Genomic DNA, 21,529 nt, shown 5'->3' on the forward strand with positions numbered 1-21,529 from the left:
CTCCTTGTTATTCAAACCTCTGTCTGGAATCACAGAGTCCCAACGAACAGAAAGTGTGGTTCCTTCCAAATGGTCCATGCCCACTTGAATTCAGCCCATTTGCCTGCGTCTACCCCATAACCCTGTGATCAGGTACTATCCATTAGCCTGTAAAGAAATCCTTTAAACCCTCTAGCTGAACCCAACCCTACCACTTTCTATAGTCGCTCCTTCCACATCCCCATCATTGTCTGTGGATAAAATGTCCCCTTTTAGTCTTTCTTCTCTTACGTAAAGTCTATGCCCTTAAGTTTTACAACCGCCCCCTCGTGCTTGAAAAGGCAGTCTCCATTTATATTATCGATGCACCCCATGTTCCTTGTCTTCTTTAAGATCACCGCTCAACGCTGGATGCTCCAGGAGAACATTGTTCCCACCAATGCGGTCTCTCCTTGCACCTCAGTCCATACCACACATTCTGGTGAATCTCCAGTGCAATTAAACATTTTCTGTCGTGTGGCACCAGAAGTATACACTTTTCAAGCTTTTCAAACAATTAATGTTTTAAAAAGTCCTTCCAAGAGTTCTGTTCAGTACTTTCCTAATAACGACAGGTATCCCACTGGATGCCTTCATTCTATTTACCTGTCTCAACACCTTTAGGTACCGCTGTTCCTCTGCGTCAATGCTACGCCTTTTGCAAGAAATTCAGAAGGCGCAGGATAGATACATCCCGAAGAAGAAGTATTTTAAAGGGAGGATGAGGCTAAGCAAAAGAAGGGGCATAGAATATAGCAACTATTTGTAGAAAGCTAGAGGAATGGAAAGCTTTTATAACTCAACAGTATCGATGTTCAGAAGTTCAAAGTACATTTATTATCAATGTATATATACTGCATACAACCCTGAGACTCGTCTCCATACCGGCAGCCACAAAACAAAGAAATCTCATGGAACTTATTAAAGAAAGAAGACCGTCAAACACCCGATGTGCAGGGGCAAAAAAACAGATCTTGCAGACAACAAAAGTCAGCACATAACATATTGAACTGAAGTGCTCGATAGTGAGTCTAAAGCCACAGAACCAGTCATCACTGCAGCCGATTCAGGAGCCCGTTTATTGCAGACCAGCGCAGAGACAAGGAAACCCCGCAGTGCTGTGATCTGAACTTACCTGTCCTGTCCTCCAGCCCCAACACCCTGAAATTTTCAGCCTGTCCTGGTACTTCAACCTCCTGAATCTCAGGTCATTCCACGCCTCTGCTTCTGGGCCCTGCCGCGTCATAACGCTCTCAGCCATCTCAATGCGGAATGCAAAGAAAACAAAGCAGTGAGGACAGAAACGATGAATATCAGGGTAATCTAGGCAGTAACATAAAAGAGGAAACCAGAAATCCATTTTCTCAGATACACATCACAAAGCGTACAAGAGAGGTAAAGTGGATACCAGACAACTGTAAAATGATGCTGGTGAGGGAGCAAAAGCAGAACAAAAAATAGCAGATCAAGTCAATGTTATTTTGCGTTAGTCTTCACCATGGTAGACAGCAGCAGAACACCTGAACATCGGAATATCAGACAGTAGAAATGTGTGAGCTGCCTTTACTAATAAGAAGGTATTTGAGAAGCTGAAAGGTTTGAAGGTAGATAGGTCACCTGGCAGCAGAAAGGATTGTTGAGCTAATATCAATGACTGATCTAGAATCACTAAATTCTGGAATTGTTGTAGAAGACTGGAAAATGGCGAATGCCCCTCCAGTCTTTGAGAAGTGGGGGAAGCAAAATAAAGAAAATTATAGGTGAGTTAGCGTCACTCAGGTCAGTTAGGTTGGTAAGTGTTGGAGTCCATGATTAAAGATGTGACTTCAGGGTACCTGGAGGCACACGACAAAGTAGGCTGATTAGCACATATTGTTTAAGGGAAATCGTGCCTGTATAATCTGATCTGTTGGAATTCTTGCCTGGAAAATCAGTTGAATTCTTTGAGGAAATAACAGGTAGGATAGAGAAAAAGAATATGCTAACATGGATAGAAGATTGGCTGACGGACTGCAGTTAAGGAGTAGTAATTAAGGTGGCCTTTTCAGCTTCACTGTACGTGACGTTGTTCCGTTTATTAAAAAAAACTAATAATAAATTCAATATGATCTTTGAGCTCTGTCCTGTTTTTTTTAAATGTAGACAGCCATTTTGTGAACTGTATGAAACGATTGTTGCGATGGGATAATCGAATGTGCATGCGGGATGGTCAGGGGGCTTGGGGTGCGCACGGATTGGGGGTGCAGACGGATTTGAGAATATGTGCTGAATTAGGGGTGTTTTAGAGAACATAGGATGTACAGGGATTTGGGGATGTGCTGTGCACAGAAATTGCTTTTTGCCAACGAATGTTGGGTTGCAGGCGGATTCAGAGAGTTGGAAGATGTGGGGCACACACACTGCACACGAGTTTTGGGGTGCAGACGAATTTGGGTTGATGTGCGGATCTAGGTGTGCAGAGATTTGGCAAAGTCTGCGAATTTGAGGGTGCACATGGATTTTGAGGAATCGGTGGTTTTGGAGCAATGTCATGGATTTGGGGGTGCGCACGGATTTTGGGGATCGGTGGTTTTGGAGCAATGTCATGGATTTGGGGGTGCGCACTTATTTCAGGGTTGTCAGGATATGGAGGTTTGACAACTCTCGAAGTTGTATTAGTCATAGATACTTCAATAATAAATGCAGTTTGGAATGCAATTGCTTCTTGCTGTTAACTCAGGCGGACGCAGTCGTTCTGTGAACTATTTGAAATGATATGTGCTCTGGGATAATTCAATGTGCATGTGGGGGTGTCTCCTGAGTTGGAGCTCTACCGATTCTCAAGATTGTCTCATTTGTTCATACATTGATCATGAAGTTAATTTGAATTTTGACCTCTGTTTTTTTTTATGGTTCAGGCAGCCATTTTGTGAAGTGTTTGAAATGAGAGTTCGAGCGCATGCTCAGTTTACGGACACAGATGGGAAGAGACCGAAACAAGGGTATAAAGTGATCTCGAAGTCTATGGACAAATGTTCATTCAGGCAGGGTCAGGCGGAGACAATGGATTAACCACACAAGTCTCAGAAACACAGTAACATACACAAACACACACAGTCAGACAAACAAGTCGACACCAAGAAACACACACACACACACACACACACACACACACACACACACACACACAACTACACTGTCTTCACCGTATAGAGAACATAGAAAAGAAACATAGAAAACCCTACAGCACAATAGAGTCACTTCGGCCCACAAAGCTGTGCCGACCATGTCCATGACCATGACCAAAGAATCTACCTAGGGTTACACATAGTCCTCTATTCTTCTAAGCTCTCTGACCCAACCAGGAGAATCTTATGAGACCCGATCGTTTCCGCCTCCACCACCGTCGCCGGTAACCTGTTCCACGCTCTTCCCACTCTCTGCGTAAAACAACCTGTCCCTGACCTATGCCTTCTTCCAAGCACCTTGAAACTGTGCCCTCTCGTGCTAACCATTTCAGCCCAGGAAAAAGACTCTGATTATCCACACGATCAGTACCTCTTATCCTCTTATACACCTCTATCAGGTCACCTCTCACCCTCTGTCGCTGCAAGGAGAAAAAGGCCGAGTTCATTCAAGCTACGCTCATAAGGAATGATCCCCAATCCAGGCAACATCCTTGTAAATCTCCTCTGCACACTTTCTATGGTTTCCACATCCTTCCCGTAGTGAGGCGGACAGAACTGAGCACAGTACTCCAAGTGGGGTCTGCTCAGGGTCCTATATAGCTGTAACATTACCTCACGGTTCCAAAACTCAATCTCACGGATGATTAAGGTCAATGCACCACTTGCCTTCTTGACCACAGAGTCAATCTGCGGAGTAGCTTTGAGTGTCCTATGGACTCAGACGTCAAGATCCCTCTGATCCTCCACACTGTCAACAGTCTTACAATTAATACTATATCCGCCATCATATTTAACCTAGCAAAATGAACCACTTCACAATTATCTGGTTTGTACTCGATCTGCCACTGCTCAGCCCAGTTTCCCATCCTATCAATGTGCCGCTGTAACCTCTGACAGCCCTCCACACTATCCACAGCTTTTTGACACATACGGGGTGAGATGATTAGAACACACTCACCCCTACCACTAGACTGCTGAGTTTGGTGGCCATGTATTAGGGTTAGGGGTGGACCCGGACGAGCCCCCTGATGTTCTGCCTGTGACTGTCACTGAGGAAACCGGAGGGTTTCTTCAATATGAAAGTGTTTATTCATCACCACAGACAGATATTTTCTTGGGGACCCGCTCATTAGAGAGCGCCAAGCACAAACTACATCGAGAGTTTATATTCTTGAGGAGAATGGCAACAGTAGGTGATTCAATACAATTTCTAAAGCTACAATGACATAATTTACTTCAATATTCAGTGTCTGACAAATGCTTCTGTCACAACCACGGATTCAGCAGCGCGGCAGATTCGGCAATTGCGCTCGCGAACATGCACGTGGCAGCCAATTATTATTTCATTGTGATCGTATTTAACTACATTCGTCCCGTCGTAGTTTTTGTCCGGACTTGAACCTCGGACACAGCAACACTTCCCTTTCCACCTTGCCTGTGAAATTGGACTGTTGAGTCACCTGAATCTGAAGACTAGCGGTCTTCCTTTAATTCTCACTTGTTCTTTTCAGCCGCGGTGTCGGCTTCGTTTTGAATTTGAGAGTTTTAGTTCACGGCCTGTTTGGCCGAGCGTTTTTGTTTGCTTTTCCCTTTAACATTGTTGGCGTTAAAGTCTATGCACTGTCGAACTGCATCAGTGTCTCTCGCTGCGCACTCTGGCCATGTCCGCACCGCTGTGACAGGTTCCTTTGAAGTTCATATTTACAGTGGAGCACAATTAATTGATAAGATACCTGTCAGGTTCAGTCACCTTTGTCGGGACAAACTATCTCCTACCAATGGTCTAAATATTAAATCTTTAATTTAATCACATTCTGTCACCGCGGGGATTTCACGGGTCTGACGTAAATGGTTTGTAAATAATTACAAAATCTTTATTTTTAAATCTGTTGAAACCTGTCCCTGTGGAGTCGCTAAATGGTTTTAAAAACCCCAGGCAAGTGCTGCCTCGACATGTCATTCCGAGAGATCACCTGTGGCACAGACGGATCATTGGACAGAGACAATGTCTGCAATGTTCGATAGGTACCTGAGTGTGCAGAAAATATTGTTCGTGTGGATTGCCGTCATTGGAGTTCCTGGTGAGTGAGCAGAGCAATTCATGTTCGGTATCTCTGATTGTTTACTGGTGTGAAGCTATTTATGATCATTTAACAAGCTTTTAACTTGATGATCACTGTGTACATCTCCGTCAGAGGTATCGATCCTGTCAGTACCATATTCTGATATTTTATATTTAACGACAAGCGGAACTAAACCGCTGCCTCTCCTCTAACTCACGGGATCGACTCGAACGTTGTTCTTGCCTTTAACGGGACGTTGTACAGAGTTTCTCCAGTGCGGGGACAAGCAGCTCTCCGGGAGGGTGTGACGGGGAGGATTTCAGTGGAGCCTTTTCCAGAGCAGTCCCATTGCTGGGTACAGGCAGCTCCATAGAAAGGTGTGACAGGGTGGGTTTAAATGGGAATTTGTCCAGATTTTCCCCAGTGCGGGGGCAGCACCTTCCAGGGAAGTTGTACCTCGGAGGGTTTTACATGGTGCAGTTGTGACCCCACAGAGTGACTCCTGTCTGATGTTGAATTAACAACGGTTCACAGACTCTAGCACTCCTGATCTTCAGATGAAAACTGATCCGTTGTAAATTTCCGCAGAATGTGTTCAGTAATGTACAGTGTCTATTCTTTCTCCCTCGCTCTCCAGTGAATTTATTGGCGATTATGATCCTGTCCCGGGGAAAGTGCGGCCTCTCTACCTGCACCACTCGCTACCTGGTGGCCATGGCAGCGGCCGATCTACTGACCATTGTTACCGAGATCATTTTTTTTGAAATCAGTTGGTATTACTTCCGGTGGAGTTTTCTGGACATCACCCCTGTGTGCAGAGTTATCGCTGTATTGAGGTTCACAGCCACACACTGTTCTGTCTGGTTCACCGTCACTTTCACCGTTGACCGGTTTGTCGCCATTTGCTGCCAGAAGCTGAAACCAAAATATTGCACCGGGAAAACTGCGGCTGTGGTTCTAACAACAACCGGCGTACTGTCCTGTCTGAGAAACGTTCCCCGATACTTCACGCTGGAACCCAAGGTGATCATCGACAATGTACCGTGGTTCTGTATGATCATGGACAATTATTTCACTGACCCCGGGTGGGTAGCATATGACTGGCTCGATACGGTTTTAGTTCCGTTCCTCCCTTTCACTGTGATTCTGCTGCTCAACGCTCTGACAGTCAGGCACATTTTAGTGTCCAGTCGGGTCCGTAAGGGGCTGAAGGGTCAGAGCAAGGGGGAGAACCGCAGAGACCCGGAGATGGAGAGCAGGAGGAGGTCTGTGGTTTTACTCTTCACCCTCTCCGGCAGCTTCATCCTCCTGTGGATGACTCTGGTTGTAAATTTCATATATTATCATGTCTCAGGAAAAGGATACAATTTCAATGACTCTGAATGGATCTTTACCTACGCCGGTGTTTTGCTGAGGAATTTCAGCTGCTGCACGAACACATTTATTTACGCGGTAACTCAGTCAAAATTCAGGGATCAGGTGATCAGCGCGGTGAAATATCCGGTCACCTCGGTGCTTCAGTTCCTTAATAAAGCCGCGTCCTGAGTACAAGCCGGAGGCGGCCGCAGTGTTTCCAGTCCGTGTCCAGCCTCTCACGTTCACCACCTGATTTCCCAGGTGTTATTCCCAGGCCGATTATCCCACCGTCCGGCAGCTATGGGACATCAGCATAGTTTGTGTATGGGGTGGGGCAAAGCACAGTCCCGGAGGGTCAGTATCTCATTGAACCGGGAAGATGTCAGTCGAAGAACTGCTCCGGAAGGCGCAAACCCATTGGTCAGTGGATATTTGCATCTATTTCCATTCGCTTGGACCATCCTCGCAGTCCGACGTTCCACCATGTCGGCGGCGTATAGTACGATGCTAGTTGGCTATTTCAATATTATCACAGCAGTCTCCGCTGTCCCTTGAATGATTAACTAACGTGAAGGAATATTGCGGGATTTGGACAGACGATGGTCGACATTCCCACTTCAAGGCGCTAATCCCGCCACCATCTGGACTGGAGTGTGGTGCGGAGAATTGGGAAATAAAACCCTGGCCGCTTCTATTGTTTTTCCATTTGAAAGGTAAGTTACCCCAAAGTCCCAGAGATCGTATGCAATGAAACACAATATTTTGAATTAAATTAAAGTCACTCCCATTACTTCAGAAAATTTTTAGATAAAATCTAACAGCCCTCTAAGATTGTAATGAAGGTTCCATTTGATTTCTTTCTTTCTGATACGCTTCTTACTGAATTAAAATGTGTGCAACTGTTGCATAATGACAAAACGTGCACGACCCAGAATGATGTTTACCAACACGACATGAGGTATAGTATTGCCAATTGGAAGACGATTCGTGTTTTAAGCCTTTCTCCCATAAATCCAATTCTTCTATGTATTCTGTAATGGTATCTCCCCTTATGATCATTATCCCACCAGTCTTGCCATAAGCCCACAATTATTAGCACTAAAAACCCCTTACCTGCTGATTTCCTAGGTGGAAGCTCTTTACCGAGAGTTAAAATTTTTAACAGCTTTGGTAAGTAAAGAGTCAACCCGCTCATTCCCCTCCACCCCTGTATGTGCAGAGAGCCTTACGAATTAGACATATAAACCAATACTTTGAATAGGAACACACACAAAATGCTGGTGGAACGTAGCAGGCCAGGCAGCATCTATAGGGAGAAGCACTGTCGAAGTTTCGGGCCGAGACCCTTCGTTAGGACTAACTGAAATGTTAACTTCACTTTCAGTTAGTCCTGACGAAGGGTCTCGGCCCGAAACGTCGACAGTGCTTCTCCCTATAGATGCTGCCTGGTCTGCTGCGTTCCACTAGCATTTTGTGTGTGTTGCTTGAATTTCCAGCATCTGCAGATTTTCTCGTGTTTGCATTTTAAATAGGAAATAATGTTTGATGAGTTTCTAACAGTAAATCTGATCTTTTGCTGAAGTCACCTGTTTTAAGACTCATCAAACCCGAAAAGGAATCTGAACGAATTACAAATTTGGATGGCCGAAAACAGATGGCAACTAATTTTGCCGTATGTTCTGATAAATGGTAGGTAAGTCATTTCCCCATCCTTTTTTGCAATTCAGTCAGAAAAAAAGTTCTTCACCAACATTCCCAGTTAAATTATCTTCGGATCCGTCTGCGAAAATGGTTAAAATGTTTAACCTAGTTAATGATGAATGGTTCATATATCATAATAATGTTCCTTATTATACTGATGAGCTAACAGATTCTCAAACATGACAGCATCCTTAAACATTATTAAACTGTTCAACCCAAAATCAACGGGAGTCATTAGTGAAACAGGGTGGGGTTACCGAGAACGCGACAGTGGGACATATTGCATGAACCAACAAACCCATATTCCGAGCGTGATAAGAGCTCAGCCAGCCAACACTAAAAGCACTCTTCGTGACGTCACCACAGTCCACCAACACGCCTTTAACAGGATGATCTTTTCCTTGCCCCATCAAAGCCCGTGTTCTGAATCACACAGAGGCATTTTAAAGTAGAAGATGAAGCTGTTCCATAATCAAGAACAGATCCAATTAAACAAATATAAATGATCCAAAAAGATGTTCGTGTAGCACCCCAAGAATAAAAACCTAGATATCTGAGAATATTTAATGCTCCTTTACATTTATCAATTATTTTACTGATATGGTGCCTCCGTGTCGGTTTATTATCCACTCACGGCTAGAAGTCTCAGCACAGACTTGTTTCCAAGAGTTTGATCATATAATTTCAGATCAATGGCAGGTCCATTAGTCCTGTTTGTAAAACACATAACTTGTGTTTAGCTACTGAAAGCTATTTGCCTATTGTGTAAATATATTAATTTCTAAATGCAGCCTCCGTAAACTTAAATTCAAATTTCTATCTCTAATGCAGAAAGCTCCTTCAGCTGTACATTGCAATTTAACCACGTATTCTCTGAGAAATAGCATTAATGAAAATATTATACAATAAAGAGTTGCAAATACTGCCTTGTGGGATACCATTCTCGATCCCATGGAAACTAGAATGTATCTTTCCTACCTTTACTTGCAGAGACCTTCCAAATTAAAATAAACTCAGAAAAGATGATACAATCTCCCCTCCTGATGTCCATAATTTCATCAAAAGCCCTTCCTTCCGTAAATATCATCTGCCTTTTCAATATTAAAAACACTGCTATTACAACTTTATTTAACAGCACTTCAACAGTATCAGTATCGTCTTCCAAACATAAAACTCTACTTAATGTCATTCTACCCATCCTAAACCCACACTGATAAAACGATACATCACCTCTCTCTTCCAAAATATAATGCTAGATTAACAAACGTTGCATAAGTTTACGTAAATGAGACGTTAACGGTATAGGTCCATAACTAGAAGGATCGGGAAGGGGAGCGATATCGTTAACGTCTCATATATGTGCTTAAAATTAAACACTTTAATGACCCTACACATTGAATGAATTAATTCTGCTACAGATCCCACATACGTTCAATTCACATTCAAAAGTGGGACCTGTGCTGTCGGAGGGTGGAATCAATGTTTCATCACCCTCCGTCTCTATCCAGTCTCCTTCGGATACGAGTCCTCCAGTCCAGGAAACAAAAGTCGTTAATCCTTACTGCTCCTTTCCAGGTTCATCACGTCATTCCTGTGGCGCCGACCCGAGATGCACACAGTACTCCGGCCGTGATTTCACCAGCATGGGACAGTACAGCAGGGGAACAGGCCGTTCCGCTCACTGCGCTGTTCCGATCCAATTGAACTAGCGTTTCATGTTTTACTAATTTTGCAACACACATCTCCTTGAACCATTCTGAGACAGGTTTAACATTGCATAAGTGAATTGTTCTACAGTAGCAGTGTCGGGAAAAGGTAGAAAAGTACACGGAATTACAAACTAAATAAATAGTACATAAACAAGGACTAATGAGGCCGTGTTCCTCTGTTCACCTTAAACGCCCGCCCTCTAGTGTTAGACATTTGCTCCTCAGGCTGTCTACGCTGTTTGTGCCTCTCATTTTCCTATAAACCTCGGCCCGCCTCCCTCAGCCTTTACCATTGCCGAGAAAATATCTCCAGATTGTCCAATCTCTCATTACCCTGCCGTGTCCTCGTAAACCTCTTCTAATCACCGTTCAAAAACTCCACATTTTCCCAACAGTGGAATGCAATACTCCAGAAGCTGTTCAACTAGAGATTTATAAAACTGTAAAATAACTACCTGATACTGTAACTGTGCGCTTCCACTACAAAAGCCAAGGAGGCCCTACATCGCCTTGAACAACCCACCATCGTGTGTACCCATTTCAGGGAGTTATAAATTAGGATCCCAAGATCCATTTGTATACCCAGAGAACAATCTCGTCCCGTGGCACAAGACCCTCAAACTCTCCCACCAAATACTGAATCTCTTATGCAGTTTTCCAGCGTAAAATATCATTTTATACATAACTCTAACCAGAACTGAACGACTCCCTTCCCTTTCAGAATTGACATAGGCCCTTAGGCCCAACTCTTCCATGCCTACCTGGTGCCCACCTAAACTAATTCCATCTGCCGGCGTTTGACCATCTCCTACGGGACAGGAATTAGCTTGGATGTACGTCACTGTTACATGGGCTGAAGGATCCTTTCCCTGCTCAAAGTGTCAATAACTAAACCTTCCCTGTCCTGTCCTTATCCACAATGTCTTTGCAATTTGTATAAGTACAGGGCCACTAAGGAGGTCGTGTTTAGTAAGTTAACGGGGGATATTTCCGCACAGCCTGGCGGGGTATAATTCAGATTATTGGGAGAGGCAGGGAATGAAATTACAGAGGACTGTACCAACGTGTTTGTGTTGTATCTAGCCACAATGAAGATACCAGGAGAGCGGCGATAAATTTTATTCTCTTATTTAAGAAATGGAATGGATAATACTAGAATGATGTAGACAGGTGAATCTCATGTCCGGGGTAGGCAAGGTACTGCAGAGGATTCTTAGCGATAGAATATAGACTCATTGAACCCCACAACAATAACCTGTTCCGATTATCGTAAAGAACCCTCTGGCACTTCCAATTCTCTGGCCTAGTTTTCCTGTTTTCTGGCCGAGTCTCATCGACCTGCACCAGGACCAGAGCCCTTCATACCCTCCCATCCATGTACCTATCTAAATGTCTGATTAAAAATACTTGTTCAGTTCGCCCGGCATTACCTCGTGCCTCACCTCTCCAGGACCAGAGCTGTCCATACCCCTCCCATCCATGTACCTATCCAAATGTCTGATTAAAAAATACTTGTTCAGTTTGCCCGGCATTACCTCGTGCCTCACCTCTCCAGCATCATTTTCCAGTGGTCCTGTATCCGCTCCCGCTTCTATTTTAAACATAGAACAGTATAGCACATACAGGCCCTTCGGCCCAAAATGCTGTGCCGACCCTTAATCCTTGCCTCCCACATAACTCCTCACCTTAAATTCCTCCATATACCTCTCTAGTAGGCTCTTAAATTTCACTAGTGTATCCACCTCCACTACAGCCTCAGGCAGTGCATTCGACGCACCAATCACCTTCTGAGCAAAACAACCTTTTTCTAATTTTCCCCTTGAACTTCCCATCTTAAAGCCATGTCCTCTTATATTGAGCAATGGTGCCCTGGGGAAGAGCTGCTGGGTGTCCACTCTATCTATTCCTCTCAATATCTTGTTACCTCTATCATGTCTCCTCTCATCCTTCTTCTCTCCAAAGAGTGAAGCTCAGCTCCCTTAATCTCTGATCATAATGCATACTCTGTAAACCAGGCAGCATCCTGGTAAATCTCCAATGCACCCTTTCCAATGCTTCCACATCCTTCCTATAGTGAGGCGACCAGAACTGGGCACAGTACTCCAGGTGTGGCCTAACCAGAGTTTTATAGAGCTGCATCATTACCCCATGACTCTTAAACTCTATCCCCCGTCTTATGAAAGCTAACACTCCATAAGCTTTCTTAGCTACGCTATCTACCTGTGAGGCAACTTTCGGGGATCTATGGACACCCTAATAACCCTATTGAGTACACAGGTTGTGATGTAAAGTTAAAGTTCCATAGGGCATTAGGGAGGATACACTTGGTATATTGTGTGCAGTTCTGGTCACCTATCAGCAGGAAAATATCAGTGAGGTTGAAAATTGCAGCGAATCTTTATGATGACGCTCCCAGAGCTTGCGGATCTGAGTTTCACTGAAAGATTCAATCGGTCCAGTCACACCCAAACAGAGGCCTTTCACCCTCAGGGGCAAATGAAAGGTGTGAAGGTGGATCAATCACCTGAAAGAGGTGGCTGAAGAGACTGTGGAGGAATTAGTAATGGTATTTCAGGAATCAATTGATTCTGGCATGTGTCAGAAGGAATGGAAAATTGGAAATTTTCCTCCACTCTTCAGAAGAAGAACAAAAATAAATTATAGGCCTGTTAGTCTGCCCGCAGTGGTTGGGAAGATGTTGGAGTCGTGGAGAATAAAGGGAACCTTTTCTGGTTGGTGCCGGTAAATAGTGGTGTTCCACAGGGTCTGTGTTGGGACCGATTCTTTTCAAGTTATATGTCAATGAGTTGGATGACGGAATTGATACCTTTGTGTCCTAGTTTTCTGGATGTTGCAATGATAAACGGAGAGGCAGATAGTTTTGGGGAAGTAGAGGGGCTACAGAAAGAGTTAGACAGTCTAGAAGAATGGGCAAAGAGTGGCAGATGGAATATATTGTCAAAACAGTATAGTATTGTTAAAATAAATAAAAAAGTAGACTATTTACCTGATGGACAGAAAATTATAAAAAAATTATGAGGCGCAATGACACTTAGGAGTCCTTGTGCAAGATTCTATGAAGGTTAATTTGTAGGTTGAGTCTGTGATCAGGAAGGCAAATACGGTGTTAACATTCACTTCGAGAGGACGAGAATATAAAACCAAGGATGTAATATTGAAGCTTCATAAAGCACTGGAGAGACTTCACTTGGAGTATTCTGATCAGTTTTAGAGATCTTAACTTAGAAAGGATGTGCAGACATTGGAGAGGGTTCCTGGATTGAAAGCCTTGTCATATTAAGAGCCAATGTGGCTCTTCATCTGGTTTAAATCATGTGTAGAATCGCGTGATCGTGTGAACACACACACACACACACACACACACGCGCGCGCGCGCGCACTCTGTCACATCTGCCTCCCCAGGTCTCCACTCTGTTCTGTGTTAGTTCAATATTCGGTTGGTTTCAATGTGATTTCTTCCTCATTTTTCTAAACTTAACGAGTACAGGCCGAGAGTCATCAAACGCTCCTCATATGTTCACTCTTTTATTCCCTGTTCAACCTCCTCAAATGTATTGAGCAGTGTTACCAAATGTAACGTTTTAGAAACGAACCAGCAGCAAAAGATTACACATGGAGACTGGTTTTGATGTTAAAATCATTATCTTTATTAGTAACTACTTATAATAGGGTAACTTAACCAAGATAAACAAAAGTTAACAATGTTCTGTGTATGTTTGTGTAAATATAACTCCCAGCTATTGAGCTTGGGGGAATAAGGCTCAGAGTCTTGAGATGGTAAAGTAGGAAATTTCAGTCATCCACGGAATAACTGATGGGAAGAGATATTCGCAATGCACGTTGTACTGGAGAGAGAAGGCAAGTACCAAGTATTCCACAGGTTCCACGCTGGGAAAACGAGATAACAGCCGCCGTAGATCTTGTCTGTCATCGTTCCAAATCCACATACGAATTATCACCGAAAACGACTTATCACAGGAATATCGTCTTCCAGAGGTTACCACACAACATACCCAGGCAAGGGTTAACACGTAAGTGGTCCCACAAGATATCCCAAAATCCACTCCTATGGATTATGCAATAGACAATAGACAATAGACAATAGGTGCAGAAGTAGACCATTCGGCCCTTCGAGCCTGCACCGCCATTTTGAGATCATGGCTGATCATCTACTATCAATACCCGGTTCCTGCCTTGTCCCCATATCCCTTGATTCCCCTATCCATAAGATACCTATCTAGCTCCTTCCTGAAAGCAAACAGAGAATTGGCCTCCACTACCTTCCGAGACAGTGCATTCCAGACCCCCAAAACTCTCTGGGAGAAGACGTTTTTCCTTAACTCTGTCCTAAATGAACTACCCCTTATTCTCAAACCATGCCCTCTGGTACTGGACTCTCCCAGCATCTGGAACATATTTCCTGCCTCTATCTTGTCCAATCCCTTAATAATCTTATATGTTTCGATCAGATCCCCTCTCAATCTCCTTAATTCCAGCGTGTACAAGCCCAGTCTCTCTAACCTCTCTGCGTAAGACAGTCCGGACATCCCAGGAATTAACCACGTGAATCTACGCTGCACTTCCTCTACAGCCGGGATGTCCTTCCTTAACCCCGGAGACCAAAACTGTACACAGTACTCCAGGTGTGGTCTCACCAGGGCTCTGTACAAATGCAAGAGGATTTCCTTGCTCTTGTACTCAATTCCCTTTGTAATAAAGGCCAACATTCCATTAGCCTTCTTCACTGCCTGCTGCACTTGCTCATTCACCTTCAGTGACTGATGAACAAGGACTCCGAGATCTCTTTGTATTTCTCCATTAGCCAACTCTTCACCGTTCAGATAATAATCTGCCTTCCTGTTCTTACTCTCAAAGTGGATAACCTCACACTTGTTCACATTAAACGCCATCTGCCAAGTATCTGCCCACTCACCCAGCCTATCCAAGTCACCCTGAATTCTCCTAACATCCTCATCACATGTCACACTGCCACCCAGCTTTGTATCATCAGCAAATTTGCTGATGTTATTTTCTATGCCTTCATCCAAATCGTTAATGTAAATGGTAAACAGCTGTGGTCCCAATACCGAGCCCTGTGGCACCCCGCTAGTCACCACCTGCCATTCCGAGAAACACCCACTCACCGCTACCCTTTGCTTTCTATCTGCCAACCAGTTTTCTATCCATGTCAATGCCTTTCCCCCGATGCCCGGAGCTTTGATTTTACCCACCAATCTTCTATGTGGGACCTTATCAAATGCCTTCTGAAAATCGAGGTACACTACATCCACTGGATCTCCCCCGTCTAACTTCCTGGTTACACCCTCGAAAAACTCCAACAGATTAGTCAAGCGTGATTTACCCTTGGTAAATCCATGCTGACTTGGCCCAATCCTATCACTGCTATCTAGATATGCCACTAGTTCATCCTTAATAATGGACTCTAGTATCTTTCCCACCACCGATGTCAGGCTGACAGGTCGATAGTTCTCTATTTTGTCCCTCCCTCCTTTCTTAAAAAGTGGGATAACATTAGCCATTCTCCAATCCTCAGGAACTGATTCTGAATCTGAGGAACATTGGAAAATGATTACCAATGCATCCGCAATTTCCAGGGCCACCTCCTTTAGTACCCTAAGGTGTAGACCATCTGGACCTGGGCATTTGTCAGCCTTCAGTCCCATCAGTCTTCTCATCACCGTTTCCTTCCGAATGTCAATCTGTTTCATTTCCTCTGTTACCCTATGTCTTTGGCCCATCCATACATCTGGGAGATTGCTTGTGTCTTCCTTAGTGAAAACAGATCTAAAGTACTCATTAAATTCTTCTGCCATTTCTCTGTTTCCCATAACAATTTCACCCAATTCATTCTTCAAGGGCCCAACATTGTTCTTAACTATCTTCTGTCTCTTCACATACCTAAAAAAGCTTTTGCTATCTTCCCTTATATTCCTGGCTAGCTTGCATTCGTACCTCATTTTTTCTCCCCGTATTGTCTTTTTAGTTAAGTTCTGTTGTTCCTTAAAAACTTCCCAATCATCTGTCCCCCACTCACCTTAGCTCTGTCATGTTTCCTTTTTTTTTTAATGCTATGCAGTCTCTGACTTCCTTTGTCAACCACTGAGGCCCCTTTCCCCCCTTTGAATCCTCCTTCTCTGGGGGATGAACTGATTTTTCACCTTGTGCATTATTCCCAAGGATACCTGTCATTGCTGTTACACTGTCTTTTCTGCTAGGCTATCCGTCCAGTCAACTTTGGCCAGCTCCTCCCTCATGGCTCCATAGTTTCCCCTGTTTATCTGCAACACTGACACCTCCGAGCTGCCCTTATCCTTCTCAAATTGCAGATAAAAGCTTATCATATTGTGATCACTACCTCCTAATGGCTCCTTTACTGCGAGATCGCTTATCAAATCCTGTTCATTACATAACACTAAATCCAGAATAGTCTTGTCCCTGGTCGGCTCTCGTACAAGTTGTTCCAAGAATGCATCCCGTAGGCACTCTACAAACTCCCTATCCTGTGATCCAGCACCAACCTGATTCTCCCAGTTCACCTGCATGTTGAAATCCCCCATAACTACTGCGACATTATCTTTGCCATATGCCAATGTTAACTCCCTATTCAACTTGCACCCAATATCCATGCTACTGTTTGGTGGCCTGTAGACAACACCCATTTGGGTCCTTTTGCCCTTACTGTTCCTCAGTTCTATCCACACAGTCTCTACTTCTCCTCACCCTATGTCCCCCCTTGCAAAGGCCTGAATCTCATTCCTCACCAACAGGGCCACCCCACCCCCTCTGCCCACATTTCTGTCCCTACGATAGCACGTACATTCATTTCCCAGGTCTGATCTCCCTGCAGCCATGTCTCCGTTATCCCAACAACATCATAGTTACCCATTCGCACCTGGGCTTCAAGCTCATCCGCCTTATTTCTGACACTTCGTGCATTCAGATATAGAATTTTTAACCCATTTCTCCTCTCTCTGTTTGAATCGCTGCCTATTGTGCTTAACCCAGCTCCCCGAACTCCCATCGGGCTATACGCCCCTAGAATTTTGTTGTCCTTCCGACATTTACTTATTCTTTCAACACATTTAACTTCATGTTCCGTCAGACCATCCCTCTGTACACGAGTCCTCCTTATCACTTGTTCCGCCCCACCTTCCTCTACTACACACTTAATATTCTGGAACCGTGTGGTCCCCACCTGTCCTTTATTCTTCCTCTCGCTATCCTCTCTCACATTCCGGATCCCCGCCCCCTGCAAATTTAGTTTAAACCCCGCCAAGAAGCACTAGCAAACTTCCCTGCAAGAATGTTAGTACCGCTCCAGTTTAGGTGTAAACCGTCCCTTCGGAACAGATCCAACCTCCAACCTTCCAATCTGTTCCAACCTGGAACAGATCCAACTTTCATATTGGAACAGATCCAATATGGAGCATAGATACGACAAGGAAGAAGGTTCTGTTACAGGAATCTGAGCAGCTAGGGGTCAAATTAAAAAACAGAACCTCAAGGGTAATAATCTCTGGATTATTACCTGAGCCACGAGCAAATTTGGCTAGGTTAAATAAAATTAGGGAGTTAAACGCGTGGCTCAAAGACTGGTGTGGAAGAAGTGGGTTTTGCTTCTTGGGACCAGTACTGGGACAGGAAAGAACTGTTCCGGAGGGACGGGCTTCACCTGAACCGGGCTGGGGTTAGTGTCCTGGCGAATCATATAACTAGGGCTGCAGAGAGGTCTTTAAACTAACTAGTGGGGGGGGGGGAGGATTCTAGAGAGCAAATAATTAAAAAGACAATGGAGAAGGTAATGGATGTAGGTAAAAGTGGAGAAATAAAAAGACAGAGTGTGTCAGGAGGGGAAAGAATGTACAGAGATAAGCGTAAAGTTGTACAAAAGGAAAAGGTAGGAAATAAGTGTCAAACATATTTGAAAGTCCTTTATTTGAATACACGTAGTATTAGGAATAAAATTGATGAGTTGATGGTACAAATAATTACGTATGGTTATGATATTGTGGCAATTACGGAAACATGGCTGCAGGGTGACCAGGACTGGGAATTAAACATACAAGGGTATTCGACAATTAGGAGAAACAGGCAAGAAGGAAAAGGAGGTGGGGTGGCTATGTTAATAAAGCAAGAAATCACTGCAATAAAGCGAAATGATATTGGCTCAAAGGATCAGGATAACGAAACAATTTGGGTAGAAATAAGAAATAGTAAAGGGAAAAAAGCAGTGGTGGGAGTAGTCTATAGGCCTCCAAACAGCTGTAACTCAGTTGGTTGGAGCATAAATCAGGAAATAGTTGGGGCTTGTAATAAGGAAACAGCTATAATTATGGGGGATTATAAATTTCATATTGACTGGACTAATCAAGTCGGACACGGCAGCCTTGAAGAAGAGTTTATTGAGTGCATTCGGGATGGGTTCCTTGAACAATACGTTACTGAGCCGACAAGGGGGCAAGCAGTCTTAGATCTGGTCCTGTGTAATGAGACAGGACTAATAAAAAATGTACTGGTAAAGGATCCCCTTGGAATGAGTGACCATAACATGGTCGAATTCCATATTCAATTAGAGGATGAGAGGGTTGGATCTCAAACAAGCGTACTGAGCTTAAATAAAGGAGACTATGATGGTATGAGAGCGGAATTGCTTAAGATGGATTGGGAAAATAGATTAAAGGGTAGATCGGTACTTGATCAGTGGTGTATATTTAAGGAGTTATTTTACAACTATCAAGAAAAATATATTCCACTGAAGAAAGAAGGGTGTAAAAGAAAAAAAAACAGTTATCCATGGCTAAGTAAAGAAATAAAGCAAAGTATACGACTAAAAAGAAAGTTATATAAGGTAGTTAAATCTAGTGGGAAGATTGAAGATCGAGAAGCTTTTAAAGATCAGCAGCAAATAACAAAAAAGATTGATTAAGAAGGGGAAGATAGATTATGAAAGTAAATTGGCGAAAAACATAAAAGCAGATAGTAAGAGTTTTTATAGTTACATAAAAAGAAAAAGGGTGGCTAAAGTAAATGTTGGTCCCCTAGGAGATGAGACAGTGAAATTAATGGTAGGGGACATGGAGATGGTGGAAACGCTGAACAAATTTTTTGTATCAGTTTTTACAGTAGAGGACACTCAGAATAATATGGGACAGAGAATAATACTAATGGAAGGAATCAGACTGGGCCAAGTTACAGATTGAATGTCCCATTCTTAAACAGACAGGAAGACTGTTGGGGAATTAGATGGACAGACCAGTTGCCGGCACCATGAACAGTTAGAAGGTGAGTTTTCCCCCAACTTGGGTTGATCCTCGCTGTAACAGTGTGATGTTAGAGCTCAGAAAGGAGACTAAAATTATCTCATAATATATCGGCTGTGAAAATTAATCAGATACAGGAGCAGAATGAGGTCGTTTGGCCCATCGAGTCTGCTCCACCATTTCATTACAGCTGATCCATTTCCCTCTCAGCCCCACTCTCCTGCCTTCTCCCCATATCCCTTCATCCCTGACTAATCAAAAATTCATCACCCTCTTCCCTAAAATATACCCAATTACTTGGTCTCCAGAGCAACTCATAACAACAAATTCCACAGATTCACCTCACTCCGGTTAAAGAAATTCCTCCTCATCTCCATTCTGAAAGAACAAAGCTGGATTTTGAGGCTGTGTCCTCTAGTCTCAGACTCCCCAACTCTAGTAAACATACTCTCCACATCCACTCTATCGAGACTTTTCAATGTTCGATAGATTTCAATGAGGGCCTCTTCATTATTCTGAACTCCAGTGAGTAGAGGCCCCGAGCCATCAAATGTTCTTCATCTGACAAACCTTATAATTACAGAAATATTTTTGTAAACTTCCTTTGAATGCTCTGCAATGTAAGTACATGAGTTCTACTTAAGGGGCCTGAATCTGCTCTCAACAGTCCAAGTGAGGCCACACTTTATAAATACTCAACAGCACATCCTTGCTTTTATATTCTCATACTCTTCAACATTATTTCCTCTCTATTGAGAAAACAGTCTGCACTCTCATTGTTTCTAACAAAGTGGATGACCATACACTTCTCTGAACGATGACTTTCATTCATTGAAGTCTTTTGTAAATCTTTCTTACAGGTTAGAAATGGAAAAAATTGTGTACGGGAATTTTAAACAGAACAACATGTCAGTTTGCTGTCTCTGCCCAGATATTTAAGGAGTTACTAGATATTTAACAATGTATCACTGTTGATCCTTGGAGATGAAGAATTATTTCATCACAGCTGGAAAAGTGCTTTGTGTCTGAAATGAAGTTTCCTGTGGTAACTCACTGAAATCCACTGGAACCAGGGAGCTGAGAACACACCAGCATTTGTTCACTGGAGATCAGTTCTTCAACTGCATTGATTGTGCAAGGGGTTTACTACATCCGACATTTGACTTATGAATTGACAAAGAACTGTGGGAAGGGATTCACTCTTCACTCACTCATCTGACCTGCATGCCACCAGCGAGTTCACACTGATAAGATGTCGTTCACCTGCGCTGATTGTGGGAAGGGATTCACTCGGTCATCCAGCCTACTGACACACAAGCGAGTTCACACTGGTGAGAAGCCGTTCACCTGCTCAGACTGTGGGCAGGCATTCACTCAGTCATCGCAATTGCAGAGACACCAGTCACTTCACACTGGGGAGAAGCCATTCACCTGCTCAGACTGTGGGAAGGGATTCACTTGGTCATCTGAACTGAAGATACATCAGCGAACTCACACTGGGGAGAGGCCGTTCACCTGTTCAGACTGTGGCAAAGGGTTTACTCGGTCATCTCAACTGAAGGTGCATCAGCAAATTCACACTGAAGAGAGGCCGTTCACCTGCTCAGTCTGTGGGAAAGGATTCACTGACTCATCCAGGCTACAGACCCACCGGCGAGTTCATACTGGCGAGAGGCCGTTCACCTGTTCAGACTGTGGGAAGGCATTTACTCGGTCATCTCAAGTGATGGTACATCAGCGAATTCACACTGGGGAGAGGCCATTTTCCTGCTCTGAATGTGCGAACAGATTCATTCATTTATCTGACCTACAGGTGCATCAGCGAGTTCATACTGGAGAGAGGCTATTCACCTGCTCAGACTGTGGGAAGGCATTTACTCGGTCAGTTGAACTGAAGACACATCAGCGAATTCACACTGGGGAGAGGCTGTTCATCTGCTCAGACTGTGGGAAAGGGTTTATTCGGTCATATCAACTGAAGGTGCATCAACGAGTTCACACTGGGGAGAGACCGTTCCCTTGCTCAGACTGTGGAAGGGGATTTACACAGTCATCTCAACTGATGATACATCAGCGTATTCACACTGGGGAGAGGCCGTACACCTGCTCAGACTGTGGAAGGGGATTTACTCAGTCATCTCAACTGATGGTACATCAGCGAATTCACACTGGGGAGAGGCTGTACGCCTGCTCTGAATGCGGAGAGAGATTCG

The 21,529-nt window shown here is 43.8% G+C and overlaps 1 protein-coding gene across 1 annotated transcript in view; it reads left to right on the forward strand.

Annotated features, from left to right (window-relative positions):
• Nucleotides 1-21,529, forward strand: part of LOC140720517 (uncharacterized) — a gene marked incomplete at its 5' end in the record, with an annotated part of 422,150 nt that overhangs the window by 400,199 nt on the left and 422 nt on the right. The window contains 1 exon segment of the mRNA XM_073035361.1: nucleotides 20,619-21,529. Coding sequence (XP_072891462.1) covers nucleotides 20,619-21,529 — 911 coding nt within the window.

This window comes from Hemitrygon akajei, unplaced genomic scaffold (assembly GCF_048418815.1).
Source record: "Hemitrygon akajei unplaced genomic scaffold, sHemAka1.3 Scf000044, whole genome shotgun sequence".
Taxonomy (NCBI): domain Eukaryota; kingdom Metazoa; phylum Chordata; class Chondrichthyes; order Myliobatiformes; family Dasyatidae; genus Hemitrygon; species Hemitrygon akajei.